Genomic DNA, 20,039 nt, shown 5'->3' on the forward strand with positions numbered 1-20,039 from the left:
TACAATTCTGGAACTTCCAAGGAGACAGGTGCAACGAGGCAAATGATCAAATAATCACGAACAATCCAAGAGGAGGAGAGGGAGGGAGGGAGATGGCAAAGAGGCTGTGATGAGTATACATTACAAGCCAAGATCAATATACGAGGTCCTCCACTAGCTTATGCGACATCAAAGGGAAAAAGTGAAGAATAGCGGTAGATTATCAACTAATGTATCTATTAATGGCAGAGCCAACACAATAGCTGCGCTCCCGAGAAGCGGTAAACCAGCTGTTCTTTACCTCTACTTGACTCCCTACCCAGTGCCAGTGCCTGGTGCTAGTATCATATGCAAGATCTATCTCCAGACAACGTAACATGAAACGTTTTATTGATGTAGCACATCTAACTGCCATGGCAAGATGCAGTTGTACAAAGTATTCCACAGTGGCCTGTGTGCATCTTGTGTTTATTGCCCTCCCCCCTTTGTGCCACTTCGATAAAAATACAGATTTATGAAACGAGTAATTAAAAACGAACGTGAACACAGCCTCTCAGTTTGATTCATTTGGATGCATATATAAGGCGTGCCTATTTATTTGAACCTCGATGTGCTGTTCACTCAGAGGTCTCCCTACTGCATCACTCCTGAATCTCTATAATCCGAAGATGGCTTTTACGAAATCATAAACACCGAAACAGTGCCGAGCAAACAATTCACTGCCATGTGTGACTCTGACGGCTCGAAACTGTACTCCTGTCCTAATCGTGGCACACCATACAATTACAGAAAAGAAAACAAGGATTTAGGAGGCCTACGAGCAGAAGGGGATGCAACTCTAATTGTTCGCCACGGCACATTGTTGCCTCACGTAAATGTGCCGCTTCCATGTTCAGGTAATATCGTAAAGATAGACAAGCAAGGAGCATATCATTGTCCGTGATATCATTGTCAAAAACACCCTAGTTTTATACGCCTGATATATGATAATTAAAACACCACATCTTTCTATCCATGACCCAATCTCTTCAGCTTTCCGTTTACAACTTCTCCAACAACAGCTTGCTACCAGCATTACCAACGGGCTTCTTATCTCCCTTCTTCTTGCCCTTCTTGGCATCCTTGGGCGTAGCCTCGTGAGCCTCACGAGCAGCCTTCTGCTCAGGGGTCTCCTCGGTGGCAGCCTTCTCAAGAGCCTTCTTGTTCTTCTTCAGCGTCTTCTTGAGCGCACCAGCCTCTCCAAAGTCGCCGGCCTCAAGAAGACCAACAACAACGAATGAGCTAGGTCCAGTGGCCCAGTCCATAATGTGCTCCTTGATGACTGGGTAGAGGATGTTGGAGAACTCCAGAGGAGGGTCGACAGGGATAATCTTGCCGGCAGTCTTGTCGTACTTGCCGCCTTGGATCAGCGACTTCAGCATGCGGCCACCGTGAGGCGTCCTTGAGATGTGTACCTGGGGCTGAAGATCATCCTCTGATGGTTCCTCGCTAGGGTTGCCGCTGGCTGACTGGGCAATGGCCTCTAGAGCCTGCTGCTTGTCGCCAACTCCTGAGAGGAGGACATCTGTGACAAATTGGCAACCAAAAGCGGTGGCGGTAATATCGGAAGGAACCTCGGCAATGACTGAGATAAGCTGAGGCGAAATAGCAGTAACAAGTTCACTGCGGCGAATTTCCTCATCCTTCTTACTTGTTGTCTGGCGGATCTCGTGAACCTCCTTGAGAATCTCAACTTCGGCTGACTGGCTGGGAGGGAAGAGAGACTTGGCAAGTCCCTCGAAGAGGTAGAGGATTGTTGTCCTGGCGAAGGGGTTGTTGGCTGCAGCAACGACATTTTGAGCAAGGTTCTCACCCTCGCCGAGGATCTCAGGGAAGATGGTTTTAGCAGTAAGCTTGGTGTCGTCAACAACATCGTAGGCAGTAAGGATAACGAGATGTGCCCAGATGTCACCAGACATCAGCAGGAAAGTGTCTTTGTAAGTCTTGAGAATCTGCTTTCGGTCCTTGGAGGATCCGTGAGCCAGGAGCAAACAGGTAAGCTTGGCACCGTTGCGGGTGAAGGCCATGTTCTTGAGCAAATCTCCGCCCTCGTCACCCTTGACCATCTCGAAGAACTCGGTGAACTCTTCTGTGCCAGGCTGGGTGGCAGAGAAGTACTGGAACATAGCATCGTGGAGCATGGTGAAACCGGTCATCTTCTTGTTGACAAGAGAGCCGATAATGTCAACCAGACTCTTCATGATAGGACCTCGCTTGCTAGGCTCAGCCTCGAGGATGGCCTTGAGATCGGAAGTGGGGTTTGTATCCTTGGTAAGTTCTCGGATAGAGAACTCGGGACCGTACCACTCGCGCAGAAGAATGGCCTTCTGTTCCTTTGTCGCAACACCTCGGTAGACATCGTCGAGAATCCATGAAGCCTCAGGGTGGTTGATCATCTTTCGGACACGGCCGTAAAACTCGGGAATAATGATATCTCGGATCTCCTCGTCGTTCTGGACCAGAAGCTTTCCAATCAGGAACTTGGCATATCGACTCTCGGCAAGCTGGGCGTATGTGCCCGTCAACTCGCGAGCAATCTGCTTCTTCTGTTCGGGTGATGCGTACTTGATAGCGGTCTGGACAGCGCGCACGGCATCGTGCTTGAGAACGAAATCCTTGATGCGACCAGTGATGATGGTGAATAGTTCAGTAACCAATGTCTGTCGTTCCTCCTTGGGGACGTGAGACTTTCGTCGTAGTTTCTCCCACAGCTTCTTTGTGCGTTGAACTTCATCAGCAAGAGGCTTTGCGGCCTTGCGCTCCTGGGCGAGCTGCTTCTGCTTGGCATGGGATTCGCGCGAAGTTTGACCTGAAGCTGAAGAAAGGTTAGCATTGGCTGGCTGCGCATGGGATTTGTCGAACAAAACATACTTCGCTCAAACGTCTTTCCATCTCCGGCACCATTTGAAGACCTCTTGGGGGCCTCTTCACTCAGATCGGCACCGCCATCCTCCTCATCAGAATCCTCGGACTCCTTCACAGGTTGCTTCTTGACCTTCTTCTCATCAAGTCGAGGTTTCTTGTTAAGCTTAGAAAAGGTCTGGTACTTGCCGCTAGAAGCGGACTTTCTCTTGTCGCCAACAGCTGCAGATTTGGTAGCCATTGTTATGAACTTGGTCGATATGGGTATGGGTGGATGCAGGGTCGCAGAGTTGAGACTTCAACTTTTTTTTCTAGCGATAAGCCAACCTTCGGCCGCTAACCTAACTGATAAGAGAAGACCCGTTTTTCTGATACGGTCGAGATCATCACGTGCCCTTATATCGCTTGCACTAATTGCCATACAATGTATGTCTTGCTCAATTGAGCCCACGTATATGTTCTAAACTCAGATTGATACTTAAAGTAATGTTCATATTTATTGTGATTTAAATTAAAACACGAACAATGATGCTTGACAGTAGTTGTATTATAGGTAACCAGGCTTGAAGCGACTGAGCCTGAGATTATGAGAAATTGCCGGGCGGTCAGCAAGACACTAATCCCCTTTCGTCGCTCCCGTCACCCCGCCGTCTGTAAACCTCCCCACCCTCATGAGTGAGGACTCTCGTCATTTCGAGACTATCAGAAGCAATCTTTCACAATTTAGAGGCTTCTGGGCAAATCGTCGAAATGGGACGGGAAGACCAAGTAGAAGAGCGCGAGGTGCTTGAATCAATTTTTCCAGAAGAAATTACAGGTACAAATTCCAGTTCAAAAAAACTACAATGAAGATATATCTGTGTCTAATCATTTTCTAGACATCTCTGAAACCGAATTTAGAGTCTCAGTCGCACTAGATATTCCCGACGAAGAAGATGAAGAACCGCCGACCATGCTCCTCCAAGTGAGGTATCCAGAAGACTACCCCGAAAAGCCGCCTCATCTCGACATTCTAGCTCCTCCCAATGCCATACCCCACGAACATTTCAATGTCGCAGACGATCGTGACCAGCTTCTCGCCAGTCTCGATGAGACCATCCAAGAAAACCTCGGCATGGCAATGATTTTTGCCATCGTTTCCACACTAAAGGACAATGCCGAGCAGCTCGTCCAGGAGCGCAAGGATGTCATCACAAGGGCCCACGAGGAAGCTGCCCAGGCTGCAGAGGCAGAGGAGAACAAGAAGTTCCACGGTACCCGCGTGACCCCTGAGACTTTCATCAAGTGGCGCGAAGGCTTCATAAAGGAGATGGAGGATAAGAGGCAACAGGAGGAGGACGACCGTCTGGCTGAAATGAAGAAGGCAAGAGTCAAGGAGCCTGCTCGATTGACGGGCAGACAGCTTTGGGAGAGAGGTCTTGCTGGCAAGGGTGATGACGAAGAGGATGATGACATGCCTGTGGAAGGTGTTGAGAAGCTCAAGGTTGAGGCCGTATAAGGGGGCCATATGGCAAAGGTGCATTACTTGGAGTTTGGGCTTGGATACAAATATAAATACAAATACAAGGCAATGGCAAGCAGCTTACTATGGGACGAGATGACGGACGATATCACTGAGAATAAAAGGGGGAGACTGAAAGCTCGCTGCTGCCGCAGGTTCAAGGATCATAGGTTCTGATACAGATTTGAAGGTAATCTATCAGTTTTAACTAAATTCTAGAGGATACAAGATTTCCTCTAGACATGCCCATTTTTCTTCCCAAACGCCAAACCAAATGCTTTTAAATCCATTCCGTCTAAGCCTCCTATATAAAAGCAATCAACCCTGCATCTCGGCATCATCGTCGTCGTTCTCGCCATCGCTGGGGTCCTCCCAGTCATCCAACTCGCCCTCAGCTGGCTCACCGATCTCCTTGTTGATACTTGACAACAATTCCTTGGCGTGCTCTCCCAGTCGCTCGTCTTCGTACTCTTGCATGGCGAACAACTTTAAGCACTGAGAAAGCCACTGTCTCGACGACTTCCACAGCCCCTTCCACTCCTCGTTGTCTTTGGTGGCCTCGTTCCATGGCTTGGTGGCAGTGGTCTTTTGCTTCTCACCGGTGATGTAGAGACACCAGCCACCAAGGTACCAAGCCTCGACACTAGTGTCGTCGTCTGTGACAAGACGCTCCAGCACGCTCAAGGCCTCGTCTTCCAGCTCAGTCTCCATCAACAAGCGGGCGAGGGCGATTCTGGTGGGAAACTCAGGAACATCAGGGTGGTTGGGAGGGAGGTTCTGCCACAACTCAAGACTTCTGCGCAGAGCAGTCTGGGCCTCATTGGCACGGTTCTGAGAAATTCGGACGTTGGCGACTGTTTGCCAGGTTTCCGGAGCCGCAGGTGCGAGGAGCATAGCCTCGGTGATAAGGGTCTCGCAGCGCGACTCGGCATCGGGTTCCCAAGACAAGTCGGTCATGTACACCTCGGCAACGGCGCAGAGAACTCCGCCTAGCTTGTGTTGCTTCTCCTGGATAGATGTCTTTTGCTCAGGGGTGGGTGATCGGAGCTCGCTCAGCACCGCAATCTGCTTTCGGAGCGCTGTCGCACCACGTTCATACCATTGAACGGTGTCAAGACCGCCCTCCTCGCTGAGCTGGGCGAGAAGAAGGAACTTCTCAGGGCCACCACCAATCTTCTCGTCCACGGTGCCGTCTTGATCGAGGTGAACCGCACGTTCAAAGGCAGCTCGGGCCTCGTCAAGGTCGCCAGATTCAACAAAGATAGTACCCAAAAGGTTGGCAGCGCTGAGCTCAAAGTCACCACCTTGGCCAGTGGTGTCGAGAGCCTGCTGGGCAAGCGTAGCAGCCTCCTCTAATCTTCCAACCTCAAGCTGAGTCTGCGCATCGACAAGTAGTTTTGCGATGTCAGGATTCGACTTTTTTGTCTCGGGTCTTGAGGGCGCCATGGTCCTGGTGAAGCGGGCAGCTGATATGAGAGATTGGTGCGGACAAATTCGTAGTAGATTGCCGTTTATATGAGTACTAAGGTGGTGACTGGTTATGAGTCACGGTCGATATCTGGGGGTAAGATCGCGTAAAAGCTCGATCGTCGAACAAAGTGAAAATGAGATAGTGCAATGAGCAGGCTTGTTCTGTCAGAAGCCTGCTTTGGTGTTGAGTGGGAAACTGAAAAATTTAGGCGGGTCTTATCGATAACAACCCATGACAAGCCAACTCATCATTCATGTGAGTCTCAATAGCTCATTTTTCTTTATTCTTTAAATGTCATGATGATATATTACAGGCAAGAATAGAAAAAGAAGCTATACCGGGTTGTATAATAAATACAAACATTCTTGTTCAATCGATGTCAAGCTACGAAATTCTTGATCAAACAACTACCGCTTTCATCTAAGATGTCCAGACCCGACACTTTGGACGTCTATCGACCGAGGGGCAAAGGTTGACAGAATTAATTCGTTAACTGATCTCCATGCTTTATGTTGAAGTGGAGTGTGTACACGGTATTTGACTGCTGGGGAATAAGGCCTGTGCTGATATTTCTTTCATCTTCATGCGGGGCACTCGCGGGGCAGAGTGGAATATATCATCAGTCCAGTACGACTTATTAGAGCATTTGTCATCGCCTCTCAAACTACAAGACAGTTATCAACACCAATACCTAATTCTTGCAACAACTACAGAAGCAAATATCAAATTCATCATGTTTACCGGAATCGTGGAAGAAGTGGGAGGTCAGTCTTAGTACACCCAAACTCAATCAAGTCAACTGACTCACACAACCTTTTAGTTGTCTCCAAGCTTGACAACAATGATTCTACCGGTGGCACTTCTCTGACCATCTCCATTCCTTCTGGCTCCCAGCTCCTCTCCGACTGTCACGATGGCGATTCCATCTCTGTCAATGGTGTTTGCCTCACCGTCACCTCTTTCACACCTGAAGCCTTCACCATTGGTGTAGCCCCCGAGACTCTGAGAATCACCAACCTGGGTGACCTTAAGGAGAACAGCAACGTCAACCTTGAGCGCGCTGTCCGTGCTGATACACGCATGGGAGGCCACTTTGTCCAGGGCCACGTTGACACCACCGCCAAGATCCTGTCCGTCACCAAGGACGGCAATGCCCTGACCTTCCGCTTCCAGCCTGCCCGCAGGGATATGCTGCGGTACATTGTGTACAAGGGCTACATCGCCATTGACGGCACTAGTTTGACCGTCACCAAGGTCAATGACCAAGAGGGCTGGTGGGAGGTGATGCTGATCGCCTACACTCAGGAGAGGGTTGTTGTGGCGCAGAAGAAGGAGGGTGACACAGTCAACCTTGAGGTTGACATGATGGCCAAGTATGCTGAGAAGTCATTGGGCGGAGTTGTCGGTTCTGAGCCAGGATCTGTGGCCTCTTTTCCTTTCATCGAGAAGATTGTTGAGAGGATCGTGGCACAAGGATTTGGCGCGAAGCAATAAAGGATTAGATGGGTTTGATTGCTAATAACATGGGTATCATTCTCCTCATCGTTATACCCTGATATTCCCGACTGTGACTTGTCGCTGTTTCAACCACAAACGCCTAATACCAATATTCCTATCATACCACCGTTAAATGCCATTCAGTCCTACGTGCCAAAATACTTAGTGTTCTCTTTCGAGTTTCCGCCAAAATACATATACGAGCAGAATATCCTGCACAAGCTTTTATGTATTACCCCAAACTTCGGCGATTTTGGTGCTCAGCGGCTTCGTAAACTTCTTTCGCCCGACAAGGTGACTTGTTTGACTAAAGACCAACTCGCGCTTGCGCTTCAAACCCTGCTCACCAGGCCCGCATGCCTCAAAAGCTTTGACGAAGTCGTACGGTGTTTTCCAGCACTTTTGAATCTCCAGTGCTTTCTCTCCTGTGACTCCCTTGATAGTCATGAGCATCTTCAAGAATACGTCTCGCAGGGTGATAGACTCAGACTTTGACGCAAGCGAGGAGAAGGCCGGGTAGGTAATGTACCAATCTGGAGATATGGATTCCCTGAGATGCTTCAGTAGTGGAAGATAATTCTGAGACGTAAGGACCTTGGTAGGTATGACGTGCAGTGATCTACTCTCGTACGTCCGTTTCAGCATGGCAGTCATCCGTGTGAGGTATCTGATTGTGTCGTCCATCTTGTTTGTTCTCTTGACAAAGTAGCCATTAACTACTTGGGTCGAGGCGATAGCTGATCGAACTGCTTCAGCGTATCTGTTAATCACCTCGGGGTCCATGCCAATTTCTTCGATAATGTAAATCACTTTCTTTACACCAGATCGTTGTAAGCGAAACTTTTGCTCATGGAATCTGCCATCCTTGATACTCCCGATCAAATCATCAAGACGTTTTCTTTCGACAATCCAGTCCAGCACGACCTCGTCACCCTCAGCACCTTGTGATGAGAGCAGATTCGGGTCGTTGCATTTTGCGACCCACTGAGCATCGCCAAGCTCCATGCTACGCATGATGGGTTTCGCGCCCTGTTTTGCAAGTTCCTCTTGCATGTAGTCGCGGTCCGTTTTGGCCCTTACTTCGCGAACGTCCAGGACTAACTGGACGGTAAAGGTTCCTGGAGGCAATAGTATTGGAGTAAAATTCGGCAATGAGGCATCGTCTGACGTCGTTAGACCATCGGCAACGACATTTTGATATTCTGATAGAGCCTGTGCTGGTTCAGCAATCTCCACAGAAGGCGACTTTTGCCTAGAAATGGCTCCAGGCTGGAAGTTCGGAATAACGGGTTGTGCTGAGGTGGGATCCTTAGTCCTATCCTTTTCAGCCTGCCAGTGGTCGGTGTCCTTTATACGCTTGGCAACTTCCCATCCTTCGTCGGTCAAAGCATATCTCCTTAATGGCCGCCCTCTTTCGTATACTAGCTCCTTCTGTAACAAAGTTTTCATCGAGTTCCAGGCAGTGTAAAACTTGGTGGGATCGCTAGGAGCGGAAAATGATGCATCACAGTACGGTTGGGCAACTTCAATAAGTTCAGCCTTGGTCATCCCAGTAGCGGTGTCTTCATCCAGGGTCGAGAGTCCGACTACCAAGGCGAAAGCTCCAGATCGAAGAGCAGGGACATAGGCTTTTTGTTTGCGTGCCTTTTTCGCAGGTTTTGATGAGCCTTCTCCATTTTCGTCGCTAGTAACTGGTGCCGCTTTACGGGACCTAGGGTGCGGAGGCATTGGGAGGCCATTTTGTTCGCAGTGTTTCTTCAATTGCTGTTCAAGACGCTCGCAGAGTTTTGGGCCGAAACCTTTGAGTTGCTGCAACTGTGCAGGGTGTTCAAAGGAAATCGGGCATGCTTTCAACGAGTTGTACGCTGTCCTGTACGTGGTAACGCCTTTGGAATTGCGTTCGCGAGCCAAATCCAACCACTCTTTGACCCATTCCAGAAACTGAGGGTTGGCCGAGTCGGCGTCGGCCATATCGCCACTTCAAATTTCGTTATGAGGAAGTCGGGACTTGAACTCTACTAATCAAGACTGGTCGGTGATTGTAATTAGAAATGAGATGACTGGCCGACTCAACCTAGTCTTATCCAGGTTTGGGATTGCCGCCAGTTGAGAAGTAAGACGCGACGACAGTTTCGCGTTGAGAATGACAGGGGGTTAGAGTTGACACGAAGTCACGTGCAATAATTGACCCAAGCACTCGGGCGGTGAGGAGGAAGTGTTCCTGGCTGGACGCCTGTCGCTGCCAATTTAGGCTGACGTGAGACCCTGAACCTGGGCTGCAAAGTGATTCTCTGCGGGTAGGGCGCTGCAACAAATCCACCCAATTAAAGCAACTAAAGCTCCCACCTGCGCTACAACATATTTAGCTCCTTGAAGCGGGGCATTTTGAAGAGAGCTGTGCTGCAACTTTTTATAGCACATCAAAGAATCCACTCGATTGAGGCGGTATGTATCAAAAACAGCATTTTTGACCGCTAAAAGATTACTCCATAGCCCCGTTGAACCGTTAGTTTATCCAGAACGAGGTGCTGTTAGGTGTCGCCAAGCCAACCGTTTAGAAGCACAGCTCAGCTCTCAGCATGAATGTGCAAGTGGCTGGACTGTAGACTATAGACTGGCTGCTGTCCGTACCTACCTCTGTTAGTAGTGTATCTTCCAACTTCCATAAGGTTATGAACGGGCAGTTGGCCCCCTGTAGTAAGCACTGCTGTAGCTTTTGTGCCCCTCCATGGCATCAGCCGGTTGGTACTTTCCATTGCAGCTGTAGAAAAGTCCCCCGCCTCGTCACTGCGGAGGCTTCGATCGTTTCAAAAAAGGAATCCATTTCAAGGTCCATCTTTCTTTTACATTCTCCTCCCGTCTGCATCCCCGTCTTGTTTTGTTTTCTTCTTTCAACCCATCTTCATTAGTTCATTTCACTACAACATCACGTAGAATGTCTGACGAAAAGTTCCTCGCCGCTTCGGCCAAGCACCCTATCGTGCCCAACCATGTCTACAACTATGGTACTGCGGGGTTCCGTATGAAGGCCGACCTTCTCGACGGCGTTTCGTTTCGTGTCGGTCTCCTGTCTGGTCTTCGAAGCCGTAAACTCAATGGCCAGGCCATTGGTGTCATGATCACCGCCAGCCACAACCCAGCTGTCGACAATGGTGTCAAGATCGTTGACCCCATGGGCGAGATGCTTGAGCAAGAGTGGGAGGCCTATGCCACCAAGCTTGTCAACTCTCCTTCTGATCAGGAGCTTCTCGACAACTACAAGGCTCTAGCTTCCCAACTCAAGATCGACCTTTCTTCTCCTGGTCGAGTTGTTTACGGCCGTGACACCCGTCCCTCCGGTCATTCTCTTGTTGCTGCTCTCTCCGATGCTCTCGAGGCCACAAACACCGAATACACCGACTACAAGATTCTCACCACTCCCCAGCTTCACTACCTGACCCGTTGTGTCAATACTGAAGGCACCCCCAAGGCCTACGGCAAGGTCAGCGAGCAGGGTTACTATGAAAAGATGTCTGAGGCTTTTACCCGTGCTCTACGGGGCCGAAAGCCCCAGGGCCAGCTCATTGTTGACTGCGCCAACGGTGTTGGTGGTCCCAAGCTCTCCGACTTCCTCAAGGTTGTTCCTGAGGGCACCATCAACGTCAAGGTTGTCAACGACGATGTCCTCCGTCCCGAGGTTCTCAACCTGGATGTAAGTTCACTTCCACTCCCCGCGGCCAAGGAGCAATCACTAACTTAATTCCAGTCTGGCGCCGACTTCGTCAAGACAAAGCAGCGAGCTCCTCCCAGCCCCAAGCCCGTTCCCGGTGCCCGATGCTGTTCTCTCGACGGCGACGCCGATCGTCTGATCTACTACTGGGTCGACCCCGATACTGGTTTCTTCATGCTCGACGGCGACCGCATCTCCTCGCTCAACGCTTCTTTCATCGGCGACCTTGTCCGCTCTGCTGGCCTTCAAGATGATCTCCGCATCGGTGTTGTTCAGACCGCCTATGCCAACGGTGCCAGCACCAACTATATCGAGAAGCATCTTGGCCTTCCCGTTGTTTTCACTCCCACTGGTGTGAAGCACTTGCACCACGCTGCTTGCCAGTTCGATGTTGGTGTTTACTTCGAGGCCAACGGCCATGGTACAGTTGTCTTCTCTCAGGAGGCTACCCGTGCTTTCCGTGAGACTGAGCCCCAGTCTCCTGCTCAGAAGGATGCTCTCGAGACTCTCGCTGCCATTAGCGATCTGATCAACCAGACCGTCGGTGATGCCATTTCTGACATGCTCATGGTTGAAGTCATTCTTGCTCACAAGGGTTGGACTCTCAAGGACTGGGCTATGACCTACAATGACCTCCCCAACCGACTTGTCCGTGTCGAGGTTGGCAACAAAGACCTCTTCCAGACCACCGATGCGGAGCGTCGCCTTAGCCACCCCGCTGGTGCTCAAGACGAGATCGACCAATGTGTTAAGAAGTATACCAGCGCTCGTTCTTTTGCACGTGCAAGCGGTACTGAGAATGCATGCCGTGTCTATGCTGAGGCTGCCACACGCTCCGAAGCGGATGAACTCGCTAACAAGGTTGCTCAAATTGTCAAGCAGTTCGGTTCTTAGGAAATTCCCATATATCGGCGAGACTTGGGTGAACGAGACTTGGGTGGACTGTCCTTGAGTGAACTAAATTCGGGTAGACGAGGCCTGCGTGAACAAGACTGGAGTGAACTAGCCTCGAGTGGGCTATTCTCGAGTGAACAAGATTCGGGTGGGCAAGACTCGAGTAGCCAAGACATCAGCGAACAAGACTTGGATGAAGAAATCTTCGTTTTCTCAGATTAAAAAAACAAACAAATTAGAGGGCAGGACACGCGCAGTACAGTACAGGCTTGTGGGAAAGCAATTGTTTAAAAGAAAGGAGAAGAGGGAACGCGAAGGGGTTTCCAAAAGAATAGGTTATCAAGCTCGAGCTCAAAAGGGGCTCTCGGGACTATGAACCATATGCTTAGCACAGTTTAACGATGAATGAAAGGTTTCTTTACTCTACTCAATTACACACTCAAATTTGTGAAAACCGCCATGGCAAATTATCGCAGAACATATCAAAGCAAAGATCTATTGACTAGGTAACTCCGGAGTGGTTTCTTTGTGGTATCACTCATAACGGGTTGTCAATCAACCAAACCGTCCCTCACGCTCATGTTTTCTTCTCCTGATGTTATCTAACAGCAAATTGACCCCGTGTAAGATGCAAGAAGACGCCGTTCCGCCTTGTACGTTTCCCAAACTCAAGAGTATCTAGTTTCCTCCTTCCTCAAAGCATTCCATACCTTCAATTTTATTTTTTTCGTGTAGTCATTACAACAAGCAGATCGGCATGTGCTTACTGAAAAAGCCACTTAGCACATGCGGTATTCGAGAGCACCCTTGGAGGAGCGGTTAGCATCCTGGGTCTCGAGCTCGTAGGCAATCTTGATGTCAAGATCACGTCGGTTCTTGTCGTTGGGTCGGACATCAAGGTTGAGCGTGATCTCCTCACCCTGCTGGACGGTGAGGACGTCCTCAAAGTAGAAGACGGTCTGCTTCCAGTGGGTGTACTTGGTGTGGGGACCTGTTGAGAAGCGGATAGGCTTGTGGCAGGCGGTGAAGTCGATATCGAACCATGACACAAGGGCGTGGATGAAGTCGTCGCGCTTAGCAGACAACTTGAAGGGCACTTGGAAAGCCAGGTCGGCGACGGTGCAGGTGTAGAGATCGAGGGTAAGGACAGGAGCGGGGTCGGTGACAGCAGCCTTGACCTCGACAGTGTCGACAAGGGGCTCAGAGAGAGCAGTGGCCTTGAGGGGGGTGTAGTCGAAACCGTAAACATCGTTCCAGACTAGAATTCGTTAGCTAATGTGATTCGCGAGTCAAACTTGAGCCAAAAAATACTCACACTCAATCTTGTCCTCCTTGTAGTCGCCATCCTCAATACCGGCAAAGAAGATGGTGGCCTTGTCAGGGAAGATCAAACCATCCTTCTGGAGGTAGGTGTCACGAGCGTAGAGAACGGTGTCAAGCATGGACTCGTAGAGAAGGAAGTATCCCATCCACTCGGAGATGATAATGTCGACCTTGGGGAAGGGAAGCTCAACCTCCTCCATCTTGCCCTGGAGAAGGGTGATCTTGTCAGAAAGGCCGTTGATCTTGACGATCTCACGGGCCTTGAAAATGATGGTGGACATATCGACACCGATAACATGCTTAGCACCGGCCTTAGCGGCAAACCTGTAATAGTATATGTTAATTCAAATTCGAACAATTCCGTCTGCTTTTTTGCACAGAACGGCGCGTGTTGCGATAAGCTTGTCGTTTTGCAAACGCGGGGCACGACGAGGGGCAATTTTTTTGCAGGGTCTTGTTGCGCACGTACATGGAGAGAATGGCGGTACCGCAGCCAACATCGAGAACGACCTTGTCCTTAAAAATGTGCTTGTTTTGCATAATGGCGTTCATATACGATCGTGTTCGGACCTCATCTTTCTAAAAGCACAAGAGCAACATGGTCAGCGAATAGCTCAGTACAGCAGCGTAAGGGCTGTACTATAGGAAAGGGAAGCTCATACCAACATCTCCTCGTGGATACCTATTGCAAAGCAACAAATAGTCAGTCAGTAAAGAATTCTCATAGCTTCAGTGTAGAAGAGATTGTTTTCTATTCGTACCATGGTGATCGTAGCTGTATCGCAAAGCGCTGTTAGTATACGGCAATTTCTCTTGAACTGAATTGGGTTTTCCAAACTCACCTCTTGAAGTAGTGCTGCTCGCTGTGCTCCATGGAGTTCATCTTCTGCTCCGCGACCTCGACGTCCATCTTGTCTCCGCTCATTTTGAAGAATTGTTTGGGGTTATGGGGATTTCGAACGAGAGAGAATAGGTTGTATAATCTGAGGTTGAGTGAAGAAGAAAAATAGAGAGGAAAAAAGATTGCGTCGCAAAACGGAGCATACAGTTTCGGCGGGCGAGATGGGGGACCACAGACGAATGCGATTTTGCTAGTTCGGGCAGAAAATAATTTATCGGCGTCACCGCCCGAATTTTTAGAAGAGGTAACTGCTATGGACAACAGGGACCTAGGGACCCTGTTTTCAGCACCAGGCTCGTTTTAGGTTTAGTGCTTCTAGCTTGGAAAAAACAGGTGGGCTGGAGGCCAATAGGTACCTCTCACCTCCCTGTTAAAGAGACTTTCTGAATCAGATAAGACAGAAAATTTCCGTACGCACCGAGTCAAGGTAAACAACTGGCGGTACTTTGGGTGTTTATGCATCAATTAGAACTTTACTAGAGAGAACGGAAAAGATCAACTCCTTCCAGCTAGTCATTAGATACAGTCAGTTCAACGAAGGTTATATTAAAGATCAACTGTATGCCAGACTACTGCCAAAGTCTGGGTGGGTAAAGCTTCATGCAGATTGGATCAGAAAGAGTACTTGTAGCATAACCAGAGATCAATGCCAGTTAGAGCACCCTCTAGATCTTTAAATTTATCTGTCTATGGCCATATATCAAGTTCTGCCAACCGCAGAGCGAGGCCCATAACTCGAGTGAGTCTTCTTCATCACAGCTGGGAATCTTCAGTCGACAATCAACCCGTTTACCAACCATCTACCATCACGGCCTGTTTTCTTTTCGCGCGGTAACCCAAAAACGCCCTGGCGCCAATACATGCATTCGAACTTTGAACAAACGAATCCCCCTCAACATCACGCGTGGACGCTGTTGAGCGTATTATACCAGAAGAACACTGTTGATGCAGCCCTCGTTCTCTGGGTTATTGGTGACCTGAGCGTAGCGACCCCAAACAACCTTTCCACCAGCGGTGACCAGACCAAGTTCGCTGACGTTGACCTCGATGACGGTACCCTTTGTCAGGACACCGAGCTGAGTGTATAGGGGGTTCTGAGGGTTCTTCTTGACACTGATGATGGGCAGTTGAACGGTAACGCCAAGCTCGGGGTGTGTGACGTTGGCCTTCTTGTAACGGAGACCCATGGGGCGGATGAAGCGCTCGTGCTTGGGGTTGCGTCGAGTGAAGTCGGGTCCGACAAAGGTGGGCTTGGTGACCATGCGCTTCCAGGCCTTCTTCTGGATCTTCTTTCCGGTCTTGACAACCTTGAACATCTCCTCCTCGCTGATACCGCGGACCTTGGGCAAGGGGACGGCAAACTTGGCAGCCTTCTCGGCTCGCTTGTTCTTGATAGCACTGCTGAGAGCCTTGGCAGTTGAAGGATTTGTACGGTCCAAAAGGTAGGAAGGCATGGGTGTCGTGGGATCCTTCTCGTCGGCCGTCTTGACGTTGCGCTCCTCGTGCGCCTTGATCTGCTTCTTCATCTGAATCTTCTCCTTGTGTCGCCTCTGCTGGTAAAGCTTGGCTCGGAGACCGCGCAAGTTCTGAGCATCCTGCGAGGCCTTGTGACCCTCACGGGCGGTACGCTTGCGAACTCGTTCCTCATGATCAAGACGACGGCCGTGCAGCTTACGCCATCTTTCCATATACTCGTTCTGAGGCTTTGGGGGAATTAGCAATCAATTATAGCATTGTCCAAGTTTTAATACATACCATGTTGTCGGTATAGCCCAGGTAGGGACTTGATTATATCTGGTTGGAGTGATGCTGAAATTTCCCCAGCGATAAAAAAAAAGTGGCGGTTTATCGGAGGCGCTGGTACCAAACTAAGAAACTAAGGTGGTCGGTACTCGGTACTACGCTTTTCCGAGTCGACCCATGAACAGGCACCTTGAACTTTTTTGAGATAGAATATCAATACTTCGAGGACGACAGCTCAATTTCCCGTCCAATTGACCAGCGATAGTGCTCAAGCCTGAAAGGCACTGCTGTCCAAAATGAGCAGGGCACTTTTCCGCTCCATGCTGGAGCTTCGAGCTCCCAGCGCCCGACTTTTGGCCCCCTCATCTCTACTGCCGATTCGAACTCGCGCGTTCAACACCACAGCGCCCATCATCGAGCAATCGTTCCCTGAGCGTCACCCAAAGAATGCCACCAACCCCACGGCCAATCAGCCTCGACCTCTCGCTCTCAAAGTCAGCCATCCTACTCCTCCTCCAAAGCCCATGGAGGACTCTGTCAAGACCCTTCTACCATTTCTGGCCGCTCAACCGGATCATTATATCACCGTTCATGTCCATGGATTCCCTTACCTTGTCCGGGAGGGTGATCAGGTCCGCCTGCCTTTCCGCATGCCCGGTGTTCAGCCCGGCGATATCCTACGGCTCAACCGTGCCAGCGTCCTCGGTAGCAGAGATTATACCATGAAGGGCGCTCCTCATATCGATGAGCGAGTTTTTGAGTGCAGGGCTACAGTTATTGGAACAGAATCTGAGCCTCTACGTATCAAGATCAAGAAGAAGAGACGGCAGCGAAGAATGAGACAGGCCAAGAGCAAGCACCGATACACAATTCTACGGATCTCGGAGCTAAACATCAACAACGGAGAGGATATCGAATGAGGATGAGAATGAGAAATGAAAGTTTCAACTGGAAGACGTTGGTGTACATGTAAAAACAAAAAAGGAAACGCCATGAAACGATGTACCATTACCAGCTCAGAGCTGGCTGTACAATAATACAGCAATTTTGTAAAGACCATGAAAACTTCCAAATTTGAAGACGCTGAAAAATGTTCTATTCAGGAACCTACTCAGTGGTTCAGGCCATAAACGCCATCGGCTATCGAAAGCCATTCCATATTACATATGATAAAACCCCCTATGCCTGAAATAAACAAAAAAGTAGGTATTTGGCTATGCAACGAAAGACAACAAGAATAATACTCCTCAACACCCAGCTATAAAATGGTCTTTTTCTAATCCATTTAACTTGATCATAAAACGTTCATCCAGGAAGCAATTGCGCCTCGGCAACTCCAACATTATGCATAATTATTCGGTTACATCCTGCCGGCCATGGCTTTCTTAACACTGGACCAGTAGGCTTGTGGCCAAACACTGAGGATTTCAGCCTCGGTGGGCATCCGCTCACGACATCTCGTCACCACGCTCTGGATGATTCTACCAAGCAGTTCCTCGTCGATGGGAAGAGCCTTATCAGTAAGCTCAGCAGGGTACAAGAAGGGGTCGGACTCGTGCAGTAGCTCCTCGCAGTTCGGGCGCATATGGTGGTCGCGGTGGAGGCAGCGTCTCATAGTGCGGATGAGAGAAGGTGGAACGGACATGCCGCCCATGCCGCGCGAGGGGAACTCGATCTCATGGTCCCAATTGATAATGGCCTGACATCTTGACATCTGGTTGGCAATGTGACCAAACGGTGGCAGGCCATAAACCATCTGGTACAGAATGCAGCCCAGAGACCAAATGTCGCTGGGCTTGCCAAGCTTCATGAGCTTAGGTCGGCCAGGGGCACGGCCTCCTCGGGGGTTGTTCGAGTCCATGAGAGATTCTGGAGACATATAGTTCGGGGTTCCGACCTGGGTCTCACGATGGACATTGACAGTCTCATCTGTCTGAATGGCATTGGCAATGCCAAAGTCGATGAGCTTGAGTTGACCTTTGACAAGAACAAAGTTGGCGGGCTTAAGATCAGAATGGACGATATCGCACTGATGAACAGCCTGCAAACACTCAAGCATTTCCTTCCAGTAGAATCGCACGAAAACTGGGTCGAATTTTGCAGCCTCGGGGTTATATCGCTTCCTCAAAAAGGTGTTGAAATCCAGCTCTCCAATCTCCATAAGCTATTCAAAAGTCAGCAAGCAGTTCGTAATTATTGCTCATTTTAACATACCAAAGTCAGAACCTGCTTCTCAGTGTTCATCTCACAATCGAACAATTTGATAACTCTCTCCACTTCGCCCAGTTTTTTCAGCAGGTCGATTTCACCAAGATATCCCTTGATGGTCGAGTCATCTGCGTTCTCCAGGGAAACACGCTTGAGGGCAAACATCTTGCCGTTTTCAGCGGCAACACGGTAAACCTTTCCACTGCCACCTCGGCCAAGACAATCAAGACGTGTATAGGCAACGCCATTCACACGTAGAATATTCCTTCGCTGCTTTGCTTGTGTGGTTGTAGCAGCACCGGCAGTGGCGGTGGCAGCCTCAAGAACAGACATCTTTGGGGGTGGGGGAGGAGCATGGCGTAGAGGGGTGTTTCGGGCCATCGAGGCAAGCGGTTTCCTGTCGGGTGAACTTGGTCTCACAGGAGCCGGATCGGCGCTCATGGGTCGTTTCGGCATCTTGTCTAGAATCGCATCCATGGATGGCTTGTTTCTCTTGAGGCTTGGCTGGTCATTCTCTTGGTCGCGGCCAGAAGGCAGTTCTGGTCGTGGAGCAGGGAGTCTGTAATGGATTTCCTCTTCAGGTTCAGGTTTCGCTTCCGGTTCCGGAACCTGCACTTCTGGGGTGGATTCTCGTGGCGATGTTTCCCTTGAATATTGCCTGGCGGCACCGAGTCGCAAATCAATGTTAGAAGCATTGCGACGGTGGATTGCTCTGGCGGCGGCCTGTCCGCTAACTGGACTTCCCGAATTGAAGTCTCGAATACCGTCTCCATAATATGAGGCGGCATGCTGGTCTTCAGCGGGTTGGCCGTCAGCTTCATGGCTGGACAAGATGTCTCCATCTGCGTGTCCTTCACCCTCCTCTTCGCTCTGTCTCCGGCGACCGCGTCGAGCTGGGCCACTCAGGAAGCTGCCGGCAACCTTGCTGACGCGCCTCACGCGCATTGAATTCTGCAAGTTCCCGTTGTCTTCGGGCCTTGTCCTCGTGGTTGTCGAAGGATACCTGGAGACGCTGCCGTGGTGGAAGGGAGGAGGATTTCTCGCAACTGTCGCAGGCTCCTCGGGATGGTCATTATCTTCAATTGTAGATCTGTCCACGAAAGATCGGTCCGCGGATCTCCCTGAAGAAGGGCCAGTGGAGCCAAGCCGACTCCTGTTGCTGGGAGAACCGGCATTAATTCGCACAACGCGCCCACCCTGCGCTGGGGTGTTCACGTCCAGTTGAGAATCCTGTTTGGAATCTTTTGAGTCCTGCTTAGAATCATAGCGCTCGTCAGACGACATATCGCGGCTATCAGGGCGGCTTTGAGGTCGGGACCTTTGGGTTGAGCGAGATGTAGAGGTTGAACGTCGCTTGGTGGGCTTTAATTGATTTAGACTTTGAGGCGTGTTGCTTAATCTAACAACTCGTTTTCTAACAGGGCTGATCTCTCGGCTTTGTACTTGTGCTGGGCTTGTTGGTCTTGAGGACCTTGTGTCGTGGGGCTGTACGCTTCCGGACCTTCGTTGTCGGCGGGTCTCACTGGTTGAAGATGTCGACGCGTTCAGGGCACTCGTGCGCCGTCGCGTTCGGGGAGGTGAAACCGGACGCTCTGCGGGTGCGGGATCACCATCGTTGAGAAGCGCCTTGGTGAGAGCACTGAGCTTCATAGGTACCGGGATCTCATCCTCGGAGCTATCATCGTGGAATTGCTGAGGTTTTGGGTGATAGCCATTGGGAAGTGGTTGGTTCGTAGGAGCAGAAAAGCTCTCGTTGTGGTTTGCAGCTGGGCGCGAAGGTAATCTCCTAAGGGCTTGTCTTTGTGATGTTCTTCGGACAAGGCCATTGCCCATGGGTGTCGGCGAGGCTGTCGCCATATTAATGTTGTTCTACAGAGGGATAGTAGAGCGCGTCCGGGCCGTGTAATAAGTC

At 50.1% G+C, this 20,039-nt stretch overlaps 10 protein-coding genes across 10 annotated transcripts; 4 read left to right on the forward strand and 6 right to left on the reverse strand.

Moving 5' to 3' along the window:
• Positions 1–1,019: 1,019 nt before the first annotated feature.
• FGSG_01128 (uncharacterized protein) lies at positions 1,020–3,121 on the reverse strand (the record flags this gene model as incomplete). The annotated part of the gene is made up of 2 exons (XM_011318593.1): positions 1,020–2,833; positions 2,890–3,121. The coding sequence occupies 2 exons, from the start codon at positions 3,119–3,121 to the stop codon at positions 1,020–1,022; spliced, it is 2,046 nt and encodes a 681-aa protein (XP_011316895.1).
• A 487-nt stretch (positions 3,122–3,608) lies between these two features.
• On the forward strand, positions 3,609–4,407 carry FGSG_01129 (uncharacterized protein). The gene is made up of 2 exons (XM_011318594.1): positions 3,609–3,697; positions 3,759–4,407. Exons 1-2 carry the CDS (start codon positions 3,631–3,633, stop codon positions 4,376–4,378), a joined length of 687 nt encoding a protein of 228 aa, XP_011316896.1. The 5' UTR covers positions 3,609–3,630; the 3' UTR covers positions 4,379–4,407.
• Positions 4,408–4,699: 292 nt separating this feature from the next.
• On the reverse strand, positions 4,700–5,827 carry FGSG_01130 (uncharacterized protein; the record flags this gene model as incomplete). The annotated part of the gene is made up of 1 exon (XM_011318595.1): positions 4,700–5,827. The coding sequence occupies one exon, from the start codon at positions 5,825–5,827 to the stop codon at positions 4,700–4,702; it is 1,128 nt and encodes a 375-aa protein (XP_011316897.1).
• Positions 5,828–6,531: 704 nt separating this feature from the next.
• FGSG_01131 (riboflavin synthase alpha chain) lies at positions 6,532–7,387 on the forward strand. Its single transcript, XM_011318596.1, has 2 exons — positions 6,532–6,616; positions 6,673–7,387. Exons 1-2 carry the CDS (start codon positions 6,586–6,588, stop codon positions 7,344–7,346), a joined length of 705 nt encoding a protein of 234 aa, XP_011316898.1. The 5' UTR covers positions 6,532–6,585; the 3' UTR covers positions 7,347–7,387.
• Positions 7,388–7,574: 187 nt separating this feature from the next.
• Positions 7,575–9,320, reverse strand: FGSG_01132 (crossover junction endonuclease MUS81; the record flags this gene model as incomplete). Its single annotated transcript, XM_011318597.1, has 1 exon — positions 7,575–9,320. One exon carries the CDS (start codon positions 9,318–9,320, stop codon positions 7,575–7,577), a length of 1,746 nt encoding a protein of 581 aa, XP_011316899.1.
• Positions 9,321–10,284: 964 nt separating this feature from the next.
• On the forward strand, positions 10,285–11,952 carry FGSG_01133 (uncharacterized protein; the record flags this gene model as incomplete). The annotated part of the gene is made up of 2 exons (XM_011318598.1): positions 10,285–11,040; positions 11,095–11,952. The coding sequence occupies 2 exons, from the start codon at positions 10,285–10,287 to the stop codon at positions 11,950–11,952; spliced, it is 1,614 nt and encodes a 537-aa protein (XP_011316900.1).
• A 470-nt stretch (positions 11,953–12,422) lies between these two features.
• On the reverse strand, positions 12,423–14,317 carry FGSG_01134 (arginine N-methyltransferase 1). Its single transcript, XM_011318599.1, has 6 exons — positions 14,118–14,317; positions 14,037–14,050; positions 13,938–13,957; positions 13,745–13,854; positions 13,268–13,599; positions 12,423–13,210 (listed from the first exon to the last, which is right to left on the reverse strand). The coding sequence occupies exons 1-6, from the start codon at positions 14,198–14,200 to the stop codon at positions 12,732–12,734; spliced, it is 1,038 nt and encodes a 345-aa protein (XP_011316901.1). The 5' UTR covers positions 14,201–14,317; the 3' UTR covers positions 12,423–12,731.
• A 473-nt stretch (positions 14,318–14,790) lies between these two features.
• Positions 14,791–15,961, reverse strand: FGSG_01135 (TGF-beta-inducible nuclear protein 1). The gene is made up of 2 exons (XM_011318600.1): positions 15,932–15,961; positions 14,791–15,879 (listed from the first exon to the last, which is right to left on the reverse strand). The coding sequence occupies exons 1-2, from the start codon at positions 15,932–15,934 to the stop codon at positions 15,100–15,102; spliced, it is 783 nt and encodes a 260-aa protein (XP_011316902.1). The 5' UTR covers positions 15,935–15,961; the 3' UTR covers positions 14,791–15,099.
• A 196-nt stretch (positions 15,962–16,157) lies between these two features.
• On the forward strand, positions 16,158–16,976 carry FGSG_01136 (uncharacterized protein). The gene has a single exon (XM_011318601.1). The coding sequence runs from the start codon at positions 16,216–16,218 to the stop codon at positions 16,837–16,839; it is 624 nt and encodes a 207-aa protein (XP_011316903.1). The 5' UTR covers positions 16,158–16,215; the 3' UTR covers positions 16,840–16,976.
• A 303-nt stretch (positions 16,977–17,279) lies between these two features.
• Positions 17,280–19,984, reverse strand: FGSG_01137 (uncharacterized protein; the record flags this gene model as incomplete). Its single annotated transcript, XM_011318602.1, has 2 exons — positions 17,280–18,083; positions 18,134–19,984. 2 exons carry the CDS (start codon positions 19,982–19,984, stop codon positions 17,280–17,282), a joined length of 2,655 nt encoding a protein of 884 aa, XP_011316904.1.
• Between the last annotated feature and the right edge of the window lie 55 nt (positions 19,985–20,039).

The sequence above is a fragment of the Fusarium graminearum genome, chromosome 1, assembly GCF_000240135.3.
Source record: "Fusarium graminearum PH-1 chromosome 1, whole genome shotgun sequence".
Classification (NCBI taxonomy): domain Eukaryota; kingdom Fungi; phylum Ascomycota; class Sordariomycetes; order Hypocreales; family Nectriaceae; genus Fusarium; species Fusarium graminearum.

Excerpts from the sequence above, each read along its gene's own strand:
- FGSG_01129 (XM_011318594.1), top strand. The coding sequence starts at position 3,631 with ATGGGACGGGAAGACCAAGTAGAAGAGCGCGAGGTGCTTGAATCAATT. Across the intron at positions 3,698-3,758 it reads TTTTCCAGAAGAAATTACAG|ACATCTCTGAAACCGAATTT; the intron begins GTACAAATTCCA and ends ATCATTTTCTAG.
- FGSG_01131 (XM_011318596.1), top strand. The coding sequence starts at position 6,586 with ATGTTTACCGGAATCGTGGAAGAAGTGGGAG. Across the intron at positions 6,617-6,672 it reads AATCGTGGAAGAAGTGGGAG|TTGTCTCCAAGCTTGACAAC; the intron begins GTCAGTCTTAGT and ends ACAACCTTTTAG.
- FGSG_01134 (XM_011318599.1), bottom strand. The coding sequence starts at position 14,200 with ATGAGCGGAGACAAGATGGACGTCGAGGTCGCGGAGCAGAAGATGAAC. Across the intron at positions 13,855-13,937 it reads GTATCCACGAGGAGATGTTG|AAAGATGAGGTCCGAACACG; the intron begins GTATGAGCTTCC and ends TTGTGCTTTTAG. Across the intron at positions 13,211-13,267 it reads CAAGGAGGACAAGATTGAGT|TCTGGAACGATGTTTACGGT; the intron begins GTGAGTATTTTT and ends AACGAATTCTAG.
- FGSG_01136 (XM_011318601.1), top strand. The coding sequence starts at position 16,216 with ATGAGCAGGGCACTTTTCCGCTCCATGCTGGAGCTTCGAGCTCCCAGC.